At 42.4% G+C, this 26,591-nt stretch overlaps 1 protein-coding gene across 1 annotated transcript; it reads right to left on the bottom strand.

Annotated features, from left to right (window-relative positions):
• Positions 1 to 2,449: 2,449 nt before the first annotated feature.
• bub3 (BUB3 mitotic checkpoint protein) lies at positions 2,450 to 25,423 on the bottom strand. Its single transcript, XM_084670795.1, has 7 exons — positions 25,205 to 25,423; positions 24,326 to 24,520; positions 24,117 to 24,186; positions 21,827 to 21,978; positions 8,152 to 8,310; positions 7,898 to 8,075; positions 2,450 to 3,005 (listed from the first exon to the last, which is right to left on the bottom strand). The coding sequence occupies exons 2-7, from the start codon at positions 24,518 to 24,520 to the stop codon at positions 2,785 to 2,787; spliced, it is 975 nt and encodes a 324-aa protein (XP_084526921.1). The 5' UTR covers positions 25,205 to 25,423; the 3' UTR covers positions 2,450 to 2,784.
• Positions 25,424 to 26,591: the final 1,168 nt, after the last annotated feature.

Genomic DNA, 26,591 nt, shown 5'->3' with positions numbered 1-26,591 from the left:
CGTGACGTTGTTGATTACGTTACTGTTGATCATCTGTCCATCATCGTATAAAGCCCGCCCTGGCAATTTCATTGGTCCGCCCAGATCCTGGTTTTATATAGTTGTTCCCAATACGAGACCATCCAGACCACATTTTTTTTGTGGGCGGGGAGAAGTTGGGCTGGCAGCCAGGCTAGAAGACATCAACCGCGACAAAGAAATTGTTAACTTTCTAAAAGAGTCGTTATTTGTGTTGGAATTAAAGCTGTTTTAGCAGAACCCTGTTGTCCGCTTTCTATCAAAAGTAATTGGTTGCTCGGCAAAACTTGAAACACACCATAAGAAGATTTGAGAGCTAGCTACAATCTGCCAACCATTTATTTTCATTTACAAAATGAAAAGAGCTAAAAATGCCATATAATAAACAACTTACTAACCTCGACCGTTCGGTCATGCCTGGAAATATCAAGCCGCTGTTTGATATTTCCCGGCATGACCTCACTCTCGGTTAGTAAGTAGTTAATATAACTGTCACATTGATTCCCTGTCGTACCCATACTTCAGGGAACACATATACAGGGAAAATCATTCTATTGGAGACTTTGGCTGTCCAGTACACACAAAAACACGAGCGCTGAGCAGCCTGTCAAACTTTGAGTGATATATCATAGTGAGAGAAGTTTACTCATACCAAAGTGTTCTCTATCATACACTTACGATTTAACTTCCATCAGAATTTCAGCTAATACGAATATGGAAAACCTACCTATTTGAATAGAACAAATTAAGTAGAATGAAAATGAGTGATGGATCTGAGGTTGGTAAGTCTGAATATTAATCTCCGCTCAACTGCCTAGTTTTTCCACTGATGTAAACCAGGCTGCTTTGAACACAGTTCCTGGTTCAATTCAGCTTTTACATTTTTGAATGAAGGGTCCCATCTGTTAAATCACCAGACAGGGACAAAACATTATTACTATGTATAATTTACTTTTAGAGAAAACAGGTCCAGAGAGTTGACTTAAGATTGCCAATTGCTGTACAGCTTCTGCTTACAGTATACAGTTAGTTTACAATTGCATTGCAGCTTCTCATACAGTGAGGGAAATAATTATTTGATCCTTTTCTGATTTTGTATGTTTGCCCACTGACAAAGAAATTATAATAATTAATGTTAGATTTATTTGAACAGTGAGAGACAGAACAACAAAATCCAGAAAAAAACAGATCAGTCAATTGTTATAAATTGATTTGCATGTTAATGAGTGAAATAAGTATTTGACCCCCCTCAATCAAAAAGATCTACAAGAGCTACAAGACCATCGCCAAGCGACTTGGTGAGAAGGTGACAGTTGGTGTGATTATTCGCAGATGGAAGAAACACAATAACTGTAAATTTCCCTCAGTCTGGGGCTCCATGCAAGATCTCACCTTGTGGAGTTGCAATGATCATAAGAACGGTGAGGAATCAGCCCAGAACTACATAGGGGATCTTGTCAATGTGATCTCAAGGCAGCTGGGACCGTGGTCACCAAGAAAACAATAAGTAACACATTACACCGTGAAGGACTGAAATCCTGCAGCGCCCGCAAGGTCCCCCTGCTCAAGAAAGGACATCCACAGACCCGTCTGAAGTTTGCCAATGAACATCTCAATGATTCAAAGGAGAACTTGGTGAGTGTTGTGGTCAGATGAGACCAAAATGTAGCTCTTGGCATCAACTCACCGTGTTTGGAGGAATGCTGCTAATGACCCCAAGAACACCATCCCCACCGTCAAACACGGAGGTGGAAACATTATGCTTTGGGGGTGTTTTTCTGTGGGGGACAGGACAACTTCAATGCATTAAAGGGACGATGGACGGGGCCATGTACCATCACATCTTGGGTGAGAACCTCCTTCCCTCAGCCAGGGCATTGGGACGTGAATGGGTATTCCAGCATGACAATAACCCAAACACACAGCCAAAGCAACGAAGGAGTGGTTCAAGAAGAAGCACATTACGGTCCTGGGGTGGCTTTGCCAGTCTCCAGACCTTAATCCCATTGAAAATCTGTGGAGGGAGCTGAAGGTTCAAGCTGCCAAACGTCAGCCTCAAAACAATGACTTGGAGAAAATCTCCACAGAGGAGTGGGACAAAATCCCTCCTGAGATGTGTACAAACCTGCTGGCCAACTACAAGAAATGTCTGACTTCTAATTTATAAAAATGTTGACATGTTTTTAAGGATTTTGTTGTTGTTATTCTGACTCTCATTGTTCAAATAAACCTAGCATTAAAATTATAGACTGATCATTTCTTTGTCAGTGGCCAAACATACAAAATCAGCAGGGGATCAAATAATTGTTTCCCTCACTGTAGCTCTGTCTCGTCACAAGTGTACCTTAAACGTCTTCCATCTGTGGGAGCAATAAACCTCAATAAGGAGAACCTCCACTGTTTATAACGTTAACAATTACTATAATGAAGCTCTATTTCAAACCAAATTTATTGCATTGTTGCATAAAAAAGAAAATATACATTGTATTCACAAGATTACGAAATGTTACTTTACTTCTACCTTTAAAAACAAACTTTATTATAGGAAATCAAGACTGTTGAATTATACACATTCCAAAGCAATCATCAGTGTGGGGATGCATTTTCTCAAACGGTCATCTGCCGGTAAACTGTCGGATATTGGAAAAAAACTGAACCGAGCAAGATACAGACCAGTGAGTGTCACAATCCTTTCTTGACTGTTGTTTCACAAACACGAGGCAAGAGCATAGTCTAGACACCATCGTGAGGACGTCCTGCTGGAATTTACTTGGGCTTGGTCTCGGCATCTGTGACTTGGCGGATGAAGATGGCGTCCTCTGGGTGGCTAATGTCTCCCTGCTCCTGCATATAGGAGGAGGCAATGGCCAGCGTGGAGCCGTCATTGCTGAAGGCCAGTGAGGCGATGCTGGTGGGATAGCGGTGGAACTGGCACAGACGCTTCTTGTTGAAGGGGTCCCAGATGTTCACAAACCCGTCTGAGCCACCTTATTACAAGAAGAGGCTTAAGGTCAATGCTGGAGCTTTACACTGGTTACAGTAATAATGAGAGCAGCTATTATAACTTCCCCTACACAAATGCAACAGGTCACATAAAAGTAATCTGCAAAGGAAAGTTATAGGTTAAGAATGATTATAGATTGAACCTTAAATCGGGCTGCAACAAACAATTATTTTGATAATCAACTATTCTAATGATTATTAGAAAAATTAATTGGCTAATCAACCACCCTAGTCAACCATGTCATTCACCACTGAATTAATTGTATTAACAAGTAACTGGTTGACACAGCATTCTGCTTTCTGCCAAATAGAGAATGCGAAGTTGACGTCACGCCGCATTGAATTCTGGGTAAATTGCAACATTGTTTTGTTTGGGCGCCATTTTCTTAAGGTTGTCCTGCATCAGTTGTGTATCGAGGCATGCATGCATATTCACTTTTTCATACATTTTCATATTAAATCATACACCTGAACTGTTTATATCATATTGAAGAGAAGGGCTTTCTAATTATATAAATGTATGCATGATTATTTAAGGAAAATCATCCCTTATCAAGATTTCAAACTGTAATTTACACAGTGATCTTCTCCGTCCATACAACTTAATTTTCAACCACTTTCATTACAACAGAGGAAAACGTAGAGGTATATGAAATTCATTATGAATACATAATAATATGGGGAATGTAGAACAGCACATTACAAAATAGGGGTGCTCGGCCGATACAGTGTTTGTATTTATTTTAAATCCAAAATTCTTACCGCCCATTAGTATTAGTTAGACCCTGTACTGTTAGTATAGTTAAGACTTGTACACCACTATTCAAGATTTATGATCCCTACATGTTGAATGTATGCACCTTCCTGCCAAAGTAAATTCCTTGTCTGTGCAAACTTTCATGGCGATTAAACCCCTTTCTGATTCCGATTCTGAATAAGGGGTCAATTTGAAGCCTTCTATTTATCATGTAGCGTTATCTATTTAGCTATTCTTAACAACAATGTATATTAACTAAAACAATGAAGAGATGATGAAATATCATTAATTAACAACAACTGTTTTTTTAGTGGCAGGAAACATGTTAGAGACGCTTTTTAGAGACGCAACATAAACCATAGCACCTTATGCTGGGTTATTGATAACCTCTTATGAATAAACAAATGTATCCATCTTGCCAAATATTAAATTACAAAAACAGAATAAACAGAGTATAAATTTTTACTATAAAACTATAAAGTCTGCAACATAAAAGGCCAGTCAAAATATTGTTTCAAATTTTACTCTGCATTTAGGTAGGAGATAAAGGACCATGGGCAATAAAGTGCACAGTAAAAGAAAAATTGTCTATTTGATCGGCTTTTATAGTGAGTACCCATCTAGTATCTAAAGTATTTAAAATGATTATCGGCCGATAGAGATCGGAGCACCCTTATTAGAAATATATAATTTTGTTTAAAAGTAACGACCATTCTGGTGATTATAGGAATTATTCTCTATTCTCTACCGTCTACATCTAAGACGGGGTCCACGGAGCTTTTCAGATAAGATGACATTCAGTTAACTGCAATTGCAATGGCATTGGGGGTAGCTTTCGCTCTATAGCTATAATGTCAAGATGAACATGGAAGGTGAAAGAAATATGCTACTCCATCTCTATAATTTATTTTACCAGTTTAGTTACTGTAGCCTACTTCAGGTACAAGTATTATCACTTAATAGAAACACGTTTCTCCTACGCAGAAGGCGAGCGTTGTAGGTCTACTCGGTGTGCCTGAACAATAGGGGGACAAGGTAGAGAAGACGGTTTAAACCAAACAAAGAGCGGCGATTCTGGGTGCGACCTGGCTGAACAGCTAGCTGGTGGGACAATTTTAAAACACCAAACAGTATTGTCAGAGGAGTATGTAAACAGAGCAGCGTGGCGGGAGCGAGGGGCAGGAGTGGTGTAACCATGACAACAATTGTCATGTACCGTGTTAGTGTGGACGGCAAGCTTACCATTTTTTATGTTTTGTTTCTAAACGCCGGTAAAAGTTTGATGTAGGCCTAGTCCCAGTCGTCTCAGTGAATGTCTCTTTACACAAGCCGTGTGTTTTCTTTTGGACGTTATTGTAAACTCTTTGTGGTTCAGGTAACCAAATATAATTCGGCTGATTTGGCCAACATATTCAGACAACCACTGTTTCACCCATCTTCCTCATTCTTTTTTGGGGTGCAAGGGGGGGTGATGGGTAATTTCAAACTTGAATTCTTGTTTGCATTTGAAGCATGACGTTTTACATCCAATTACAAGAATTATATGAAATTAATCAATGCACAGGCAATTTAGTGATATTCCCGCAGTTGTGGTCTTGAAATAAAATCCAGAGTCCTCTTTGTTTGAGACAGAGTAAAAATGATTCAGAGACGAGACCTTCAAAATGTAGTCTCAAGACCGGTCTCGAGTACTAAAACACTGATGTCATATGAATATGCAGGGTTCTTGCAGGGTTCAGTAAGTCAAATTTAAAACCTGTTAAAGACATTTTAAGACCATAAAGATTGCAATTTAAGACCTACACAACACATTACCCCAAAAATATTTAAATCAAAAGACATTCTGAAAAAAACATGTAATTTCTATGAATGGAATTTAATACATTTAATTTACAGATAAAGCAATCACATTAGTAACCCAATTAAATATTTTTGGGGCAAGGTTTGCAGCGAGCCTCGTACCTGGAGTTGGGTACTGCTTGTAACAAACAGCGGAAATCGCTGCGATAAAGCCATAGGTGCGTTCGACTTCATGCAGCGCCGGCGTCGTCTGCAGCTTGCGGCGCTGGATGAAGTCAGTCCATGTCAAACGCAACTAATGTCTCGTTGAAAGTACTTTCCCATTTTCGACACGTAGCCAAATTTGAACAAACTGAGGAAGCGCAGACGTATTTCACATGCAGATAATGCAGTTATCACGGAATTTATAGTTTTATCACTGCGTACGTACCAACACCAATAGGCTATCCTCCAGAAAGAAATACAACACACCGTACCAAGGTTCTGAGGGCAGCGTTCTGCTGGTTTTGTTTGTAGCAAACACTCGCTTTGTAGGCTACGACTGAATACTTTTTTGCTACCTTGTAATAACTTTCTGCAGCCTGCGTTTCTGGCAATTAACGAGGGTAAAACCTTTTTAAGACCTGTCTAAATGAAATTTAAGACCTCGGATGAAAATATGGACATTAAGACATTTTAAGGCCTTAAATTTAAAGTTCAGAATTTAAGACTTTTTAAGACTCCACGGGAACCCTGATATGGAATCAAATAAAAGGTAAGTTCCGCCCTGCATCAGGGCTCGACAATAACGATGGCCAGATGGCCCAGGGCCAGTAAAAAGTAACGTTGGGACAGTGAAACTAGCAACTCACAGGCCACTGCAAATTTTTTATTAGAAATAGAAAATCGCACTGTAAAAGTTAACATCCTTCATATGTTTTGCTATCTGCTAAATGCATAAATAAATTTGCAGCTCGTTGGGGTGCACAGTTGGCAAATCAAGAGTTGAGTAGTGAGTGAAGAGTGGTTGTCAAATTGTAATTCTCTAATCAATACATTTTTTAACTTGCGTGAGACAAAGTGAAGATGGCGGCAAAAGAGAGCTACAAGCTCAAACGGAAGCAATTTTTTTTATGGAACTAAGATGCCGTGTCGTCTGTCATATGTTCCCGTCTAAAGCAGACAAAAGTGGACCTTTATACACAGGCACCGACAATTTTCTAAAACAATTCCTGACGAGCCATGCTAATAGCAGACAGCACGTGGTTTGCATGACAGCTAAGCGGGTGATTTACCACTCATCTTCCGGGTAGTTGACAATGCTGGTCAGGAACTTAAATGCAGATGCCCATCGTGTTATTGCACAACTTATAACAACGGCATATCACGTAATTAAGACGGATCAGCCATTCGCCTCGTTCCCCCAAGCTATTGAACTGCAGCAGAAGAATGGTGTAGACTTGGGTACTCAGTATTGTACTGATTAAATGCTATGGAAGCTTTTATATATTAGCATTGAGGGACCAGAGGTTTCACAGTTTCAGACAGAGTTGTGCAGAGATGGTTGTCAGCAGGGGAGAGACCACATCATGTTTGAGGTAAAAAAATAAATTGTTATGCTGACTATTACCTTTTTATTATTTTTCATTATTAGAAATGTGATTTCATTTTTGTTATTTTTATATCCAGTTTTTGTTTAATAAATGGATAAACATGTTTACAGAATAACATAACTTACAAGTATTTGGTTTTGTTGTAACAATGATAAAGTTCAACTTTTGGAGGGGGGCCAGTAAAAATAGTCTTTGGGCCAGTCAGTGTCGGGGCCAGTGGCAAAAAAAATAGAATAACGTTGAGCCCTGTGCATGCATTACAAACTAAGGCATTTTTGGGTTTGACGTTTTGTAAAAGTTTCCCACACCCTGCTAGTTCGGCTTTGTTTACACTCCGACATTCTCATAAGCACCGTGTCGTCTTGTCTTATATTGGATTGCATTCGGGAGCGTTACAGTCTAGTGCCACATTGATCAAATTGCTTTATTGCAAGCCCTTAAAATAGGTCATATGAGATCAAACAACTTGTCAACAAAAATATTTGTTGACAATGTTTTATTATTTAGTTATTGATAACGTTGACAAATTGTTTCAGCCCTAAACTCAATTACGTTTAGTCATTTAGCAGACGCTCTTATCCAGAGCGACTTACAGTAAGTATAGGGACATTACCCTGAGGCAATTAAGTAAATTATGGCTGAATTGAAGCCAATAAATGCTGCATGCATAAGCAAAACCATTCCATATCAGAAACATACATTCAGAACAACCAGCAAGACGGTGTACCTGTGGCAAATGTGTTGTGGACACTGTGAAACGAGATGGCATTGACAGGGTAAACCTGTTCAATTCCATTCTCCTTCAGCCTGTGGCACTTAAAGGCATACTTCTTCTTCTGAACCTCCTGGCTTGGGTCCAGGTACTCCACGGCCACACGGCCTTCAATTGAACTCAGAACATAGCCCTACAGCAAAGGCAGAAGACTTTTCACAATATGCTCAATTAAGACTAGACAAACTCAGGGGACAACTGGGGTTTACCTGCTTGTTGGGGAAGGCTCGAATGCAACGTGTTTGGTACTTGAGACTGGACTCTCTCCTCTGCTGGACATAGCCCATGTTCCTGAGGTCCCAAACCAGTACCCTTCTGCCTGCGGTCCCCACAATCACCCTGTCTCCCGCCACAGATAGAGTATACACCTTTGCACAATGAAAGACGCACATAACACATTACATTCATAGGTACTCAGGGTATCTGCAGGTTTAGGACAGTTGGATATAAGACCTTTTTAATAGCACGCAGTATTAGATTTAAGACCAGTTTAATTTAAACAAAATTTGAGGACACAATACCAGTTACCATTCTTATGGGACATTGTTTATTGAAAAATAAATTGCAACATAAGTCCTCAAGAATCAGAATTTGGTTTTATTCGCCATTTGGGTTTACAAAAACACAGAATTTACTGTTGGCCAGAAGGTGAAAACAAACATATACGGATCTTCAATCAAAAAGTATAAAAGTACAGTAGTCTAACTAATCCTAGGAGCTAACAAACAGCTAACAATTTAAAATGTAAAATATAAAATATAGCTGCAAGCTGCAATAAGGTGGCCAAGCAGTCATATGACTGAGAAAACATGTTAGACATCCTCAGAAGAGGGTTACGAGTACACGCAACAAGTTTGGTGTGAATCCATCAAAGATTTGATAAGATACAACCCAACTTCCTTTTTGCTGGCTTAACGGCATAATTTAATTGGCTTTACCGGGCAAACGGTTTTGAAAATCCCAAAAACATAATGGCTTTTGTGAGGCTTGGTCTGAAGATGATCTCTGCCAAATTTGGTGAAGATTGGAAAAAAATTGTAGGAGGAGTAAAGAAAAAGTTTTTTTTTCAGTAATTCAAAATGGCGGGCGCATTAATTCGGCTGTTATCACAAGTTATCATGTGTCACATACGGGATGTCCCAAGATATCATGAGACAAAGGAATCACTTAATAAAGGCAAAGGAATCAACAGTTATTGGCCAAAACACATTTTGGCATCCTGAGGCCACACCCAGTGATCACATGACACCAAATTGTTTGGACATCCTCATATGAGGGTTCCGAGCATCATACCAAGTTTGGTGTTGATTTCCTAAGGATTTGCTGAGATATGACCCAACTTCCTGTTTGGCGTCTTTCCTGACGATTTTGATTGGCTGTACCAGACAAACGGTTTTGAAAAAACAAATCCTTGCCATCCAAGCCAATTCTGGCGAAGATTCAACAAAAATTGGAGGAGAAGTGAAAAAACCTTTCCTTAAATTTCTAAATTGTGGAAAATCTATATAACCGGAAATTAAAGTCATAGGGTGTTGCGAAGGACTGATGTTTTTTTTGGCCCCTTAGGCTGTGCACGTGAACAGCCCCTTTCGCTGCTGTTGGGTCATACCGTTAGTGCATGCACCTCTTATGGCTCCACTGGTACAGCCAATCGGAGTGCAGTTTTGGGGATGCTCGCGCTGACAATACCCAGTGGCGGGAATAGGGATGGGTATCGAGTACCGGTTCTGTAAGTTCCAAATTTCTCAAAACCCGAATATCAATAAGGTCCAAGCTTATCGAGACCAAGTAATATAATGTAACGTTGACTTATGTCTCAAGAAATAAGTAATGTTATTTAAATCAAATCGCTGGTGCACAAACATACGTTTGACTAATAAAATGACTAAATTCAATTGAATGGCCTGCCAACTGCCTTTAAACTAAACAAAGAAGAATGTTATTGCCTCACGCGCTACCTCGCTTCATTTATCATTTTGTTGCTAGCTACAATGGCAGAACGCACAAAACGGTCAAAGGCTTGGCTACATTTTATTAAAGCCAAAGATAAAGACGAAGCAAAGTGCAATATGTTCTAAAGTAATTTCTTGTAAAGGTGGGGAAACAACTGCGATGAAAAAGCACCTCAACGTTGTGCATCAGATAAAGATAAAAAGCAGTACTTCGACTGTCTCCGAGTCGCAACGGTGCAAACTCCAGCTGCCTTTGCAGGACAATCCTCTGGTGAGCGCACCACAACTTCGTAGCGAGTCTCCATCGTTGACAACAATAAGCCAATTCAGGGCTCAACAGTGCAACTATTTCACTCGCATATGCCCCTAAAATTTGATGTGTGCGCGAACTGCAAAAATTATTTACGCGCACAGTGTGTGAAGAGGGAAGACCCTCTGGGAAGAGGCCCCGGGGAAGACCCAGGACACGCTGGAGGGACTATGTCACTCGGCTGGCCTGGGAACGCCTCAAGGTCCCCCAGGAAGAGGTGGTGGAAGTGGCCGGGGAGAGGGAAGCCTGGGCCTCCCTGCTTAGGTTGTTGCCCCCGCGACCCGATCCCCGGACAAGCGGCAGATGACGAGACGAGAGACGAGACGAGTGTGTGAGTATAGACAAGCCTCCCCCCCTCACTGTTGATCATTCAAAACATAGCCACCGCGAGCATGTCTCTGTGAGATGCTTAAACATTGTGTTAAACAAAAACAGACAGAAGAAAATAGGGATAAGATAAGGAAGGTTTGGGTTTGGTCATTTAGCTATATCAGGTGCCTTTTATTGAAACGTGTTCAACTTTTCATAAAGTCGATGCGCTTGACAATGTCACTTCGTCAACCAACCAATCACAGTCTAGTTACTCATCCAGGTTGTGGACAGATTTAGATATAGCCAGGAGTCAGGATGCATTGTGCCTATTTGCTCCTATTAGCCAGCCTCCTCCTGAGAGCAACACGTTCCCCTTGTTCTATTTTACATCTGTTTTACTTAAGAAATAGAAAAGTATCGATAGTGGTATCGATAAAGACTCGAATCGTTAAGCAGTCTCGAAAATGTATCGATATCGCTAAAAATTTACGATACCCATCCCTAGGCGGGAATAGCGGAGTAGTGGTTTGCCTTGTTTCTGGTGCGGACATTAGTTTATTGAGGAGAGTAAAAAAATGTTGTATTGTGTGCGTTCATATACATGTAAGTATTTCTGATGCTTCTTGTTATGTCTAGTTAGGTCATTATGAGTCTGTGTTTGTTAGATACGGTATTGTAGCAGTTAAATGTGTTTTGTGATGCCGGAGTGGTGGTTACTGTAGCAAGGCTATGTAATCGTTGTTAGCCAGCAAGCGACATGTTTACTTGCGCTGTTTTAGCGGCTGGTATGTCTTTGTGGAACAACAGACAGTATAGACAGTAGTGTCACTGCAGTAACGTTGTTACAAGAATGTTCTAATAATATGGCTATTATTGATGTGAAGTATTCACTAGCAATATGTTGAGATGCCTATTATTGTATTATGCTAATTATCCGTTGTATGCTGTTCCTTTACAGAACCACAGACACACACACACGCGCAATCTTAAAGGCAAATATAACCAACACCATTCCTCCTTACTTTACAATAAAAAAACAACTTTGGAACAGTACATCAACTCCAGCATTTTAATCAGATGCACCACAGTGGCTTCTAAGCATTACTGACCAGAGAACATAGTCTCCACAACAAATTGGTGCCAAAACCCGGGAAGAAAAGTTGCTGTTGGGATAACCCAATGATGTACGCCGATCAGTCAAGCCACGCCGCCGATGCCCGGCCCAGCCGTGAGAGAAGGCCACCTGCCTGGTTCGCAGATTATGCTGTCTCACACCCCAACCACAATCAGTATCCTTCATCTGCTCAATCAGTGCCTTACCCAGTGGGAACCCAGGAGAGGGATTACGGTGCGGAGAGGTCAGCCGGGATGGTCCCTCTTGCCCTACAATCGCCTATACAGCAGTGGGCCTGAAGATGCCAGTGACGCATTAAGGAACCCAAGCCAGCCTGTGCCGTTCAGACCACAGTATCAAAGTACTCCTACTCCCACTAGTGCACCAGCACCAGAGGTCACATCAGTCATTTTGGAGGCTATCAAGCAGCTCCAGGAGGACAACCAGAGACTGCACCTCACAGCCATACAGATGCAGAGACAGCTCAGCACCAGTGCTTCAGGACCAGTGTTGCACCATTCTGCCCCTTGCTGCTTCGACCACCACCGCTGCAGCACCCAAGTATGCAAGGCAGACGGAGACACAAAGAAGAAGAGACGCAGGGATTGGAAATCTAACCGTCCCACCAGCATTCTCCATGGAGCAGAATAGCCTGGGAGTACTTCTGTCAGCGAGACACCTCCGTCATCCATCGGTAATCCAGGTGATAGACAAGCATATTGCCCATACTGCTCCAATGATCAGCACTACTTCAATCAGTGCTCCAACTTCAGTCAGCTGAGCACTGAGCAGAAGACTGCGTGGGTGAAAACAAACAGGAAGTGTTGGCGTTGTGGACGTGCCCACCAGGCCGCACAGTGTCGACTCAAGACCACCTGCAAGAAATATAAACGGAAGCATCTGGAAGCCCTCCATGATGTTAATGCCAAGCCAGTCCCCGAGAACAGTTCTAGCCCGGTCAGAAAGGCAAATAAGGTGTACTACCTGGACCGACGGTCGGGTTGCAGTCCAGTGATGTTGAAGGTGAGCAAGGTGATCCTGCGCAATGGTAAGTGTAGCATGGAGATATACACCATCTTGGATGATGGCTCTGAGCGCACGATCTTGCTTGCTACTTGCTGCACAGACCCTGAAACTGCAGGGAGAACCAGAAGATCTTGCTCTGAGGACTGTGCGCCAGGAGACGAGTCATCCATGCGTCAAGTGTGTCGTTCTCTGTGTCTCCTGCCTGCCAGCCGAACAGGATCTTCAAGATCAGTGAAGCATTCACTGCAGATGAACTGGGCCTGGCAGAACACTCTTACCCACTGAAGATGCTGCAGAAAATAATACAACCACTTAAAGGGCCTGCCACTACAAACTACAATACTTACAAGTCAGGTCCACCCTTTTCTTCTGATTGGTTCAGACTACCCACATCTGATTACCCAGATTGAGCCAGTGCGTCTGGGCCCCCCTGGTGGACCCGCTGCAGTGAGGACCCGGCTGGGCTGGACTTTGCAGGGGCCAACCAAGCTTGTGCAACAGCAGCTCCAGCCACAACAGTGTTTGCATGTGTCCACGTTCTCACCATCCGCGGAGTTGCTCCAGCATGTCGAGAAGTCTGGCAGCTGGATGTCCTGCCTTACAGAAGCGAGAAGTTGGCGTCCCGCTCCCGGCAGGACAAGGAGGCCATTGACCTACTAGAGGAGAGAACGGTGCGGATGGAGGTAGACGGGATCCAGCAATATGCCACCCCGTTGCTGAGAGTTAAGAACATGCCGAAGCTGCAAGCACCAAAGGAGGCTGTCCTTGCACTGCTCCGCAACACCGAGAGACGCTTGGCAAAAGACCCGAAGCAGGCAATAGCCTACTGTGCTGAAATCCAGAAGCTGGAATAAGCAGGATACATTGTGAGGGTCAAAGAAGAAGAACTGAAGGCAGATGGTGAGTCCTGGTACATCCCTCACCATATGGTAAGCCATAATGGGAAGAACCGCATTGTGTTCAATTGCTCCTTCAGCTACAAGGGCGTTAACATGAATGACTTGCTCCTCCCTGGGCCCACACTGACTTCCAGCCTGCTCGGTGTGCTGTTGCGCTTCCGAGAGCATTCCATTGCTCTCAGTAATGATATTAAAGGGATGTTCCACCAGGTGAGACTGCTACCTTCCCTTCAGAGGGATACATCCCCAGGTATATATGAGTGGCAGGTTCTCCCCTTCGGGACCACATGCAGTCCATGCAACATTTGTGTTGCAGAAGCACGTGCTGGACCACACTCAACCAGGGGAAGATGTCCGTGTAGCAGTGGAGAGATGTTTCTATGTGGACAATTGCCTCCGAAGTGTGCCCTCCCTAGATGAAGCGAAGCGACTGGTGAAGAAAATGCAATCACTCCTCGCAGAGGGGGGATTTGAGCTTCGTCAGTGGGCAAGCAACACCCCAGAGACCATCAGCCACCTACCAAAGGAGTAGAGATCAGAAAGTAGCGAGCTGTGGCTCAATGAGACAGCAACAGACCCGCAGGAGTTGGCTCTGGGCCTTCGGTGGTTCTGCCACTCATATACCCTTGGGTATAGATTCCGCCTGCAGGATCCTTGTGCCCACCATGCGAAATATCTACCGGGTCCTGGCAAGTCTCTATGACCCGCTGGGTCTCATTGTTCCTTTCACCACGCGAGCCAAAGTCCTGGTTCTGGTCCTGGTGTCTGTGGAACAAGGCCAGGGACTGTGATGATACGGCACTGCCCGAAGATGCCTTAACGATGTGGGCCGAGTGGGAGAAGGAGTTAGAGCACCAAATATTAGGGCTGTCCCCGACTAAGATTTTCTTTGGTCGACCAAGACTAGACTAAAACGTCTGAAAATCGACTAATCAAACTTTGAAACGCTTAAAAAAACAACAACAAAAACGTACAAAAATGTTCGCGATCTGACTCAATGGCTGCTTGACATTGCAGAATCAACTGCAGAATCAACAGCTAATAGCCTACTAATAATAAGAGTTGTATCACCCATTCAGTTGTAACTGAATGCCGACGGTATTTAGTATCTCTTACAATGTACTACAAATTTAAAATATTGTTTGTTTAACATGCAAATCATCAGAGCGCACTTATTACTGCCAGAAAACTTGCAGGATGCAAACTTACGTAGAAGCTGAGTGGGGAACGTTGCAACAGAGAAAGATTTTGTTGTCTTGGCCCGAGAAGATAATGTCATTCGAATTGGATGTGATTTGTATAATAGGCATATTAATTTTTCAACCCAGCGCGTTAGCATGAGAAAAGTAGGGCTAGACCAACTTACGTTTTTTCAGGTGGTAGGCTACATCATATTCAACGTCGAACTATGAAAAATAAACCGTTGTTGGCAGAGTTTGCATTCAACGTTTTTCGAGTCACGAGTTTAATGAAATGCTGCCATACCACAAATGTCTTTGCCATTTTGACTGATAACACCGACAAAGTAGGCTATAGCAGAGTTTGTAATTCTGCAGCCAATTGTGCCTTGTGCAAAATACCAAACCAAAACAAAGCGCAGATTAACGAAATGGAAAACAGTAACACCTTTTCTTTTAAATTCTATATTTTTTAGAGTTGGTTTATTTGTCTTAAATAATATAATCTACAATTTCTGTTGAAAATTTCATTTGAACAATTCAGCAATGATAACAAGCGGGAATCAGATCTCACACTTCCATTTGGCAGCTCGCCTAAAAAAATCTTAGTCGACCAAGAGCATATCGACCAGAAAATCAATTAGTCGACTAAGTGGGGACAGCCCTACCAAACATAAATAAAATATTTATAAAAATGAGAATATTAATGGGCAATAGTGCAAATAAGGTGGCTTCTGCGTAGTGCAACAGGTGTCAGATGGACTAATAATAGATGTCAGTAATAATTTCAGTGGGAGTCCTTGGCCTTGTTGAAGAGGCCAGTAGCGGATGGAAAGAAACTGTTCTTGTGGCGTGAGGTTTTGGTCCTGATGGACCGCAGCTTTCTGCCGGAGGGGAGTAGCTGGAACAGAGTGTGTCCAGGGTGGGAGGAGTCGGCCACAATCTTCCTCGCTCGCCTCAGGGTCCTCGAGGGTAGGCAGATTGCAGCCGATCACCTTCTCAGCAGTGGGGATGATACGCTGCAGTCTGCTCTTGTCTTGGCAGTGGCAGCAGCGTACCAGACGGTAATGGAGGTGGTGACGATGGACTCAATAATGGCTGTGTAGAAGTGCACCATCATTGTCTGTGGCAGGTTTAATTTCAGCTGCCGTAGGAAGTACATCCTCTGTTGTGCTTTCTTGGTGAGCAAGCTGATGTTAAGTTCCCACTTGAGGTCCTGGGAGAGGATAGTGCCCAAGAAGCGGAAGGACTCCACAGTGTTGACTGGGGAGTTGCACAGGGTGAGAAGGGCTGTATCCTTCCTGAAGTCCACAACCATCTCCACTGTCTTAAGACCATTGAGCTGTAAGTTGTTCTCGCTGCTCCAGGTCACCAGGTTGTCAGCTTCCCACCTGTAATCAGACTTGTCCCCGTCAGAGATAAGCCCAATGAGGGTGGTGTCGTCTGCAAACTTCAGAAGACGGACGGATGACTGGAGGTGCAGCTGTTGGTGTACAGGGAGAAGAGCAGAGGGGAAAGGACTCAGCCTGAGGAGATCCGGTGCTGATGGACCGTGAGTCAGAGACGTGTGTTCCCAGGTTAACACACTGCTGCCTGTCAGACAGGTAGTCTGTGATCCACCTGCAGGTGGAGTTGGGCATGTTCAGCTGGGAGAGCTTGTCCTGAAGCAGGGCGGGGATGATGGTGTTGAAGGCAGAGCTAAAGTCCACAAACAGGATCCTGGTGTGGGATGCTAGGGAGTCCAGGTGCTGTAGGGTGAAGTGGAGGGCCATGTTAACTGCATCGTCCACACACCTGTTGGATCTGTAGGCAAACTGCAGGGCGTCCAGGAAGGGGTCTGTGATGGCTTTAAGGTGTGCCAGCACCAGGCGCTCAAAAGACTTAATTACCACAGAGGTCAGGGCGACGGGTCTGTAGTCATTATGTCCTGTTTGGCCTTGGCTTTTTGGGCACAGGGATGATGGTGGAGGACTTGAGACAGGCTGGCACATGGCACCAAGGAGGTGTTGAAGATGGTGGTGAACACCGGAGACAGCTGGTTAGTGCAATGCTTGAGAGTGGCTGGAGAGACAGAGTTCGGTCCAGCTGCTTTGCGGGGGTTCTGCCTCTTGAAAAGGCTATTCATTTATCCCTCCTGAATGGAGAGTCGTCAGTGTGTGTGTGTGTGTGTGTGTGTGTGTGTGTGTGTGTGTGTGGGGGGGGGGCTTTTGGGTAGGGAGGTGCATTTCAGGACAGTCCAATTGTCCTTCAAATCTGCAGTAGAACTCGTTCAGGTGTCAGTCTGAGTACAGCCGTTTAGCCTCTCTCGCCGCCTTGCTAAACCTGTTCTTCGACTCCTTGAATCTGTCTATCCCCACTCCTAAACGCTTGCTCCTTCACCAACCTCAACTTGAGTTTTGCAGAGAACCAGGGCTTGTTGTTGTTGAAGTTCACCCTGGTGCGTGTTGGAATACAGCAGTCCTCACAGAAGCTGATGTACAACGTCAGTCTCTTTGAGTTCATCCAGACTATTGGTAGCAGTCGTGAACATATCCCAGTCTTTGAGCAACTGACTAAACATTAGGCAGTAGTAACTGCACTGAAATGTAATCCCCGTTGTTGAGTTTTAAAACGTTCTTACAAAATGTACACTTGTACACACTGCCACTAACTTGTTCTAACCACAGTGCAAAACTGGGTTTAGGCCTATGTAACCAGTTCAGTACATTTCAACTTCCCCATGGTTAAAGGTGCTTTTATATAGGCCTTAGTGGTCCCCTAATACTGTATCTGAAGTCTCTTTCCCAAAATTCAGCCACGGTGCAGAATTATAGCCACTACGAGTAGTCCCACCATGAGCTTTCCTCAGAACGCGCCGTTTTGGTATCTGTAGCTTTACATTTACATGTATTCATTTAACAGACGCTTTTATCCAAAGCGACTTCCAAGAGAGAGCTTTACAAAGTGCATAGATCACTGATAATAACAACAAGATAGCCCCAAAGCATTGCGGGTAGCCAAAAACAAGAAGTACACATCGTGAACAACCAAAAAATAAGTGCTTAAGGGAAGAAACCATAAGAGCATGTAGTTAAGCAAGTTACAATTAAATAAAATGAATCTCTAAGTGCAAGTGTACCTGTAGGAAAGCAATAAGAATAGGATTAACTAAAATAGAACAACAACAGTTTAAATCAGCTACCACTAACCGACAAGGGCAACAATCCAAGCAAGAGTCATTGTGATCCTTGAGGAAACTAGCATTGGGTTCAGTAAACCATTCCTAAGTACCGTTGTACTCCCGGAACAAGTGCGTCTTGAGCCTTCTCTTTAAGGTGGAGAGACAGTCTGTGTCTCTGATGGAGTCGGGGAGTTGATTCCACCACTGGGGGGCCAGGCAGGAGAAGAGCTTGTGTTGGGACCGGGCGGTCTTGAGCGGTGGGACCACCAGGCGGTTGTCTGAAGAAGACCGTAGGTGGCGGGTGGGGGTGTAAGGCTGCAGGAGAGACTTGATGTAGTCGGGTGCAGTCCCGTTCACTGCTCGGAAGGTCAGTACCAGGATCTTGAATCTGTTGCGGGCCGTTATGGGTAGCCAGCAGAACGGATATCCAAATAACAAAGAAGGGTACAACACTCGCATTACAGTGTGTATTCACAAACATATTTTCCTGACTTTAAGTCGCACTTTTGATAGTTTGGCTGATCCTGCCGCTTATAGTCCAGAGCAACTTGTGCGATGTATACTCCAGAGCGATTTATATTCCGGAAAATACGGTATTTCATGCCATCTACCTTTACATTAGCAACAGTAACTGGGCTGTTAGCTGCAGAGCTGATGTTACAGCCACATTCTACGGGTAACAAGCTAGGTAAACATACAGTAAAGCAACACAATTATGTGGTGTTAATTGACTTGTCCGAGGTTTGTAGCTGGACCCAAGAGAGTTGGTACTGATCCAGTCTTCAATTGCAGACGGCCGGCAAAGCCAGCTTTGTATTGTCCCGAGTTGTGGAGCAACAGTTGTCGCTGAAATGTTTGGCGCAGACATGCAAAACTTTGGGAAGTTGTCGGCGCATTTCCAGCAAAAATAAAATTTAGATACTGGTTGTGCAAAGGCTCGGATGAAGGAACTAAAAATGGGCAGGCCAGATGATCTGGGCGGGCAAAGCAGAGAGAGGGGAGGTAACCTTGCTCCTATCTACGTCACTAGGAGGAGATTTTCAAACAGAGCAATTGAGCCTTCATTTTGTCATAGGCGGAGAAGAACACCCAGGGTTTGGTTTACACCTATTGAAAATTCTAGCCACTGCGGGACCAAAGGCAGGCTAGGGGAACTCATATTAATGTTAAATAACCTCCTAAAATGAAGTTCTCATGTCATGTGACCTTTAAAAGCGCAAACTTTTCTCCACGTAGAGCCCAATCCCCCCAAAACCCTAATCTCTGAACCCTCAGACTTGCTTGGCGTTAAGTGATTGCAAGAGGCTGCAAGGGCTCAAAATGCTATACATTGAATGGGACTGCACTTTGCTGCATTAACGGCAAAATAGTAGTCTAATTTGGTTGGATCAAATCTGATGAAAGCATATTTGGAATTTATCATCAAAGGACAAACTACACACACTATTTTGGCTATATTAACCATCAATGAGTTTTGTGTTTAAAGTTACATGATAACTTATTTATAATGTTTACGTCAGGGTTGGTTGCTCCTTCCATGCTTGTTTGTTTTTTAGTCTTCTCGTCTTATGAGGTGGGTTTGTTTTCTTTTGCTTCGGGGCTTCCCCTGGTAACCCTTGTGTTTCACGTCACAACGCTGTGAGTTGTTAGGCAAACTCTGCAAAATGTAAACTTTGAAAAGGGTGGGTAAAGGGCTAAAAATGTCTGGGAAAGAGCCCTTGTGCACTTGACGATTTGACCGTGGGACAGCCCAAAGCCTTTACTGACTCAGCGAGAACAAGCCTAAAAGTCTGAGGGTGGACATTGGGATGTAGCCTAGTCATGTTCAGTTTGTGCACCTAGTGACCCCCACCAATCATCTATTGTTGGTTCCGCTTTTTGTTAATTGTTTATTTTTATTTTTTATAAACAGTGCAACACATTTTTGTAACATGATTTAAAAAAGAAACCAGTGAAAATAAAATAATCTTCATTCTATCAGCTCAGTCGAACTTTTAAGGCCTTTAACACAAATTTAAGATTTTTTAATGCTAATTATTAGGAGTGGGAATCTTTTGGCACCTCACGATTCAAATTGATTCTTGGGTAGATTCTTAGATTCTTTCAATTTTTTAATCCAATTCTGATTTAATATATGCTTACATTTGATTCCAGCTTGCCGGTTAGTGTTACTTGTTTCTATTAGACTGTGATAAGCAGTTAAGTGTTGAAGAAAAAAATCCCAATGCATCAAAACAATCAATATGAATCGCTAGAAGACTGAACCGCGATTCAAATGTGATTAGATTTTTTCCCCCACCCCTTGTAATTATGGCCTTATTTTTACATTAAGGAATTTAACACTTAGGATCCGCAGGTACCCTGGATACTAATACCTGTTCAACCTGTCCAGGACAAGCACATTTTTCAAGTGGATGGGTCAAGGTAAAAACATTTGATGAAATGCTCAGCCTAACTCATTTAAGTGCAGGGTTTCTAGCAGCACTTTTCAGTTAACGCCTGCCACCTTAACTACGGCTTCCAAAAAAACAAATGGTGATATCCGCTGTTGTCCTGTTCTCCTTTCCATTCCAAACCGTGACCAATGCCAGTCTCCCTTCTCTGCAGAACGCATTAGGCTATTGCACAGACTTGCCCCCTACAAAACCATAAAGTGTATGTGTACCTTGGGATGGCTGACAACTTCTTTACAATGACCAAACAAGCCATGCACAGTGTAGCGTTATTGCTCTTATGGTTCTTTCCTTTGGGACTTATTTGTTTTTCACAATGTATACTTCATGTTTTGGCTACCCGCAATGCTATCTCGTTGTTATGATCAGTGACCTATGCACTTTTGTAAAGCTCTCTCTTGGAAGTCGCTTTGGATAAAAGCGTCTGCTAAATGCATAAATGTAAATGTTAATTGTAGAAGACAATGGGCCTCATTCTCAAACATTTTCTTAAGTTTCTTCTGAATTGTTTCTTACGGGCTTCGGAAAAACAACGTAAGAAAAAGACAACCGCCAAATTAACGAACGCAGCAGAAGTGTTCCTACGCAGCAGAAGTTTTCTGAGCTGTGCTCCCCGGGAAGTTTTCTTGAGTTGAAAGCGCGTCCTCGTGCTCCTGAATTTGCATACATACACGCCCAGACAGCTCCTTATAAGGGCACGCAACAGCAGTGACATGTGCAATCAGAATCGACATAATTAGGAAAGCAACAGGAACGCAAGTTATGTCCAAGCGAAAAGCAACCGGTGCACAGGTGCCTCGGTGCAACGTCATACTAGTAAGATGAGCAGTGGAATTGTTCTCCACTGGATCGAACAGTGTGCACACTAAGCAAGGTTAATTATTATAATTGTTTAAATCCGAGGATGTCTGTTGTGGCAAGCCGTTTTATCATTTAACCAATGAATTGCTGATATCCAGAATCGTATTCTTTATATCCAAAATTTGAATTCTTGATATCCAAAATGCAATTTTTGATATCCAAAATTTGAATTCTTGATATCCACAATGCAATTCTGGATATCAAGAATTCATTGGTTAAATGATAAAACGGCTTGCCATAGTCTGTAGAGTTGATGTGAACGCCATCACCAACGATTTCTCACAAATTCATTTACACTGACACGGAGAGTTCTCTTAAATGCGATTCCCCTTGTGTTTTTTTAAGGAATCGCATTTGAGACAACTGGCCGATTTACAACTGCTATTTCGAGTTCGAAAAGTCTTCTGAAGTTCAGAACAAATCCCAGATGAGAAAACTCATGAATGCCAAATATTTTCCTAAATCTAATTCAGAAGAAATTCCTTCTTAACTGCGTTCGAGAATGAGGCCCAATGCCTTCAACTGTTTTTTAACTCTTGATAATGATAAATTAGTTTAGCTCACCTATAATCATTTTGTTATACTTGTTAGATGGAAAGGCTTGTAACGGTTGCCTTACCTTTTCAGGCTGGCTAAAGGTGCCAGCATTACATGGTGTCCGAGGGTCCCACAGCCGAACTGATCTGTCCCAACTTCCTGTTACCATGACGTTGACCTCTGGGCAGTACTCTACACATCGAATGGGAGCATCATGTGTCCCAACTATAGTATCTGTTTGAGGAGGTTAAAGTACAATACAATCTCATTATGTGCAGGAGATCAGCATGCATAGTGTTATACCATTTAAGGGGTCATCTTTTTCACTGCCTGAAAAAGTGCAGCATATGAACTTGCTTAGAAGCAGAGTGGGGAACGGTGCAACAGAGAAAGATTTAGTTGTCTTGGCCGGACAAGATAATGTCATTGGATTTGGATCTGATTCTTATAATAAGCATATTCATTTTTTGACCGCATTAGCATGAGCCAACTTACGGTTTTCAGGTGGTAGGCTACATCATATTCAACGTCAAACTATGAAAAAAAAACGTTGTTGGCAGAGTTTGCATTCAACGTTTTTCAAGTCACCCGGTACTTTGTAAATGTACTAATGAAATGCTGCCATACCACAGATTTATTTGCCAAATAATACCGACAAAGTAGGCTATGGCAGAGTTTGTAGTTTGGCAGCCAATTGTGCTCGTTCCGTGTTCAAAAAAACAAAACGCAGATTAACAAAAGGGAAAACAGAAACACCTTTTATTTTGAATTATATATTTTTTGAGTTGCTTTATTTGTCTTAAATAATATAATCTACAATTTCTATGGAACATTTCTATAATTCAGCAATGGTGACACAAGCAGAAATCTGATCTCACACTTCCATACGGCAGCTCAACTAAACAAATCTTACTCGACCAAAAGCATATCGACCAGAAAATCGACTCGTTGAGTGGGGACAGCCTTACCAGAAAACAACGTCCGTTGGGTGGCTCTTTCAAAACCAACCGTTTTACAGCTACATTTTTTTAATTGTGAAATTTGCATAGGAAAGAGGTGTTAATGGACTTTGAAGTTCACTGTATGTCCATTTTACCCACTCGCCGTTATGCAACTGTGACAAGGTAAATTTGGTTCTACAGTCAATGACTCCTTTAACTTTTTAAACATCCTGTTAAATGTGCCTGAAAACGCCTAAACAGCATACCCAAAGTAAATTGAAAGCTGTTCTTGAACCATTTGGAGTACATGCATGTAAATGGTCTCTTTTGAAAGGTGACACTGAAGTTATTTCCCCTGTTGTCAGGACCCCTGTAAGTCCTACTGATGTTGAGTAATAGAAGCTTGAACACAAGAAAACGGAATGTTTCTATCTCAGCCAAGATTTTGTTTTGAGACGTTTTTTTTGTGTTGGAATTAAAGCCATTTTAGCAGAACCGTGTTGTTTGCTTTCTATCAAAAGTAATTGGGTGCTAGGCAACACCTGAAACACACCGTGTGACGACTTGAGAGTTAGCTACAATTAATTACGTTTATTTTCATTTACAAAATGAAAAGAGCTAAAAATGCCATAGAATAAACAACTTACTAACCTCGACCGTTCGGTTAGAAAGTAGTTAGCAGGGCTCGACAATAACGATGGCCAGTAAAAAGTAACGTCGGGACAATTAAACTAGCAACTCACTGGGCCGATCGGGCCACTGCAAATTATTGATTGAAAAAAAAAAATTGCATTGTAAAAGTTAACATCCTTCATATGTTTTGCTATCTGCTAAATGCATAAATAACTTTGCAGCTCGTGGGGCACACAGTTGACAAATTAAGAGTTGAGGGGTGACGAGTGGTTGTCAAATTGTAATTCTGGCGCAAGACTGGCGCGAGACAATAAGTGAAGATGGCAGCCAAGTAGAGCTACAAGCTCAAACGGAAGCACCTTTTTTTATGGAGCCCTGTCAGCAGGGAAGAGAGCACGTCACGTTTGAGGTTAAAAGTAAATTGTTTTGCTGACTATTACCTTTTTATCATCACGAGAAATGTGATTTCATTTGTTATTTTTTCCAGGATGTGTTTAATAAATGGTTAAACATGTTAACAGAATAACAACTTATAAGTCTTTGGTTTTGTTGTAACAAGGATAAATTACAACTTTGGGGGGGGGGGGGGGGTGGCAATAAAAATTGTCTTGGGGCCAGTAAGTTTCCCGGTGGGGCCAGTGCCAAAAAATGTTAATGTTGAGCCATGAGTTAGTATTATATGTGTAGCAGTCTAAAAAATGTATTTGTTAAAATTGAGTGCGCAGTAACTGGGGGAGGACAGGGCAGCGGGCCCGGACCGTAGTCAAGTTAATCAATGAATAGATGTGGCAGACATACCTTGATCTGTGTTAAGATCATGGGTTTTCAGCTGAGTGTCTAAACCTCCACTCCAGGAATGTGTAGGATCCTAAAACACAGAAAATATGTCTAAATGTTCCTTCATGGTCAAGAGTGGAACTTTAATGATGGTGTACCAGGTTTAAAGACTTTAAGCAACTATAGCAATGTACTGTTTTAGTATACTTATAAACAGTCTTCATGCTTACATAAAAAGCGCAATCTAGAACAGGCGCCGAGTGTTGATACTTCATCCTCATGGAGTTCCCCCCAACATCATAAAGGCGGACAGTAGAGTCCCAGGAGGATACCAATAGAAATTGGGCTGTACTAGGGCTGAATTTCACAGCAGAGATGCTGTCTTCTGGGCCCTGGTTAAGCTTGTACTCGTTTGAGCCAGTCATCTGTGGAAATGGGTAACAATGACACTGAAGTAATCAGACAGGTTACTTGTATACTAACACAATAAACGTCTAGTCTAGCATCTAGTCATATCCAATTAGTGAGGCCGTTGAACTGCAGAATGACTCAAGTTTGCTAGCTGACCTAGTTAAAAATAAACAAAAACATGTTTATGCCACATGCATGGTGACGTTGGCCAGAAATTCAGACAGAGATCATACTGCTTTAGTTAGCTTTTCCCACGTAGTGCTAATATGTAGGTGAATGTGGAACATTCCAGCTATTTTGACAGATAGCTTGTTACCTAGCTACATATAAGGTGGCTAACATTAGGATGCTAACAGACTGCGAGGCTAGTTAACTTGCTATGCTAGCTAGCAACCCATGTTCCCTACAGTTCCAAAGACGAAGAGCTACTGGTACTGGAGCTACCTAAGCAAAATGTTAACTTAACATGTTAGCTAATCTGAAATAAATGACAAACAGAAAGCTAGGTAACTAGTTCATAAAAGTTTCGGAATGTTTCAAATCAATTCGTTTTTAGTACTAGCTAGAAACCGTCTACAACCGCAGAATCCATGCGAAGCCCAGCTATCTTTAACCTACTCCCGCCTAGCGCGCAAACAGCACGTCATTTCTAGTGTTTGTAAGAGATGCCTATATTCATTGACGCAAACTATACTCACCGTTTTTGTTGTAGAAATGTAACTTTGTTACGATTTTTATTCAAAACGATATTCACTTGCTATGTGGCACTCGCTTCACATTACCGTGTGCTGTTAGCAGCTTGGACAGCACATTTGCCAGCCTGGAGTTTTTCTGTTGCGATATGTGGAATTTGATTGGATAAAACGAATAACCCATGTTCCCGCCTATGCTTTGATTCGTCGTTATTCCAGTACACTTCCGTTTCCGAATACAACACATTAGGTGCGTTCGACATGACTGACTTCATGCAGCGCCGCCAAGCAAACAGCGCTTGATCGGCCATGACTGACGTCAACGCAGCAAACCACGAAAAGCTGGAATGTCCGACTCAAGAGCCGTTTTTAACTCCTCCCCGACTGCAAGCGGCTACTCTTGCAGGTCGTTTCATGCAGCTGCAGTCCATGTCGAGCTACCTACTGGCTGTGTCTGGAACTGCTAACTCGTTCACTCATTCACTATGAACGGCAGTGAGTGCACTCCATTTCTATGGAGGACCAAACCTGCCATATTTACAAATGAATGAATGAATAAATAAATGTCCATATCCATGCATTTAGACAGAAATAAACGAATATATATATTAATTAATGCACAATTGTCAATCAATAGTTACATATATTTTACATTTATGTATTTATTTATTTTGTATTCATTTATGTATTGATTTATTGATTGATTAATTGATTTATTTATTCATTCATTTATATATTCATTTATGTATTCATTTATTTATTCATTTATTTATTCATTCATTCATTCATTCATTGTTCCCAATATGATAATGAGAGGAGGCCAGTAGGCGTGGAAACTGATGTTCAGATATTGCAATCAATCCAGAGCCATAGATTCAATCTAGCTAACGCCCGGGACACACTGGCTGCGAAGCGCCCTGGAGCGCCACAATATACTACTAATGGCGCGATGCTGTTCACACTAGACGCGCATTTCTCCACGCCGGTCACCAAGCCTTTCACCTTCTCTGAGATTTTCTTTTCTACTTGTAAAGCTGACATGTACATAAACATGGCATAGGCTACAGGCTATTTAGGCAACTTGTTGCTCCAACAATAACCGTCGCAACGGCATCCCATTCCCAATATAACGTGGCAACGTTTGGCTTTTGTTGCCGTAGTCTTTGTAAAATATGTGCTATGGGGCATAAAACTCCATTTAGGACTAAGCTACTTTTCATCTTCGATGATTAACTTTGTGTCGTCAATCTTCACAAATTTCTCTTCTGCTTGATTGGGGGCTATATGCCAGATTGTCTATCTCGCTCTTACACATTGTTGTTTGACAATCAACAATCAGGATTTTTTAGTTTAAAATGTTTACGTTTTTATCGGGGTAAACACGATCAGCGTA

This window comes from Hypomesus nipponensis, chromosome 13 (assembly GCF_054491055.1).
Source record: "Hypomesus nipponensis isolate SF chromosome 13, ASM5449105v1, whole genome shotgun sequence".
NCBI classification, from domain to species: Eukaryota; Metazoa; Chordata; class Actinopteri; order Osmeriformes; family Osmeridae; genus Hypomesus; species Hypomesus nipponensis.
The sequence above is the reverse complement of the archived record's forward strand: the minus strand, read 5'-3'. Positions and strand labels throughout refer to the sequence as shown.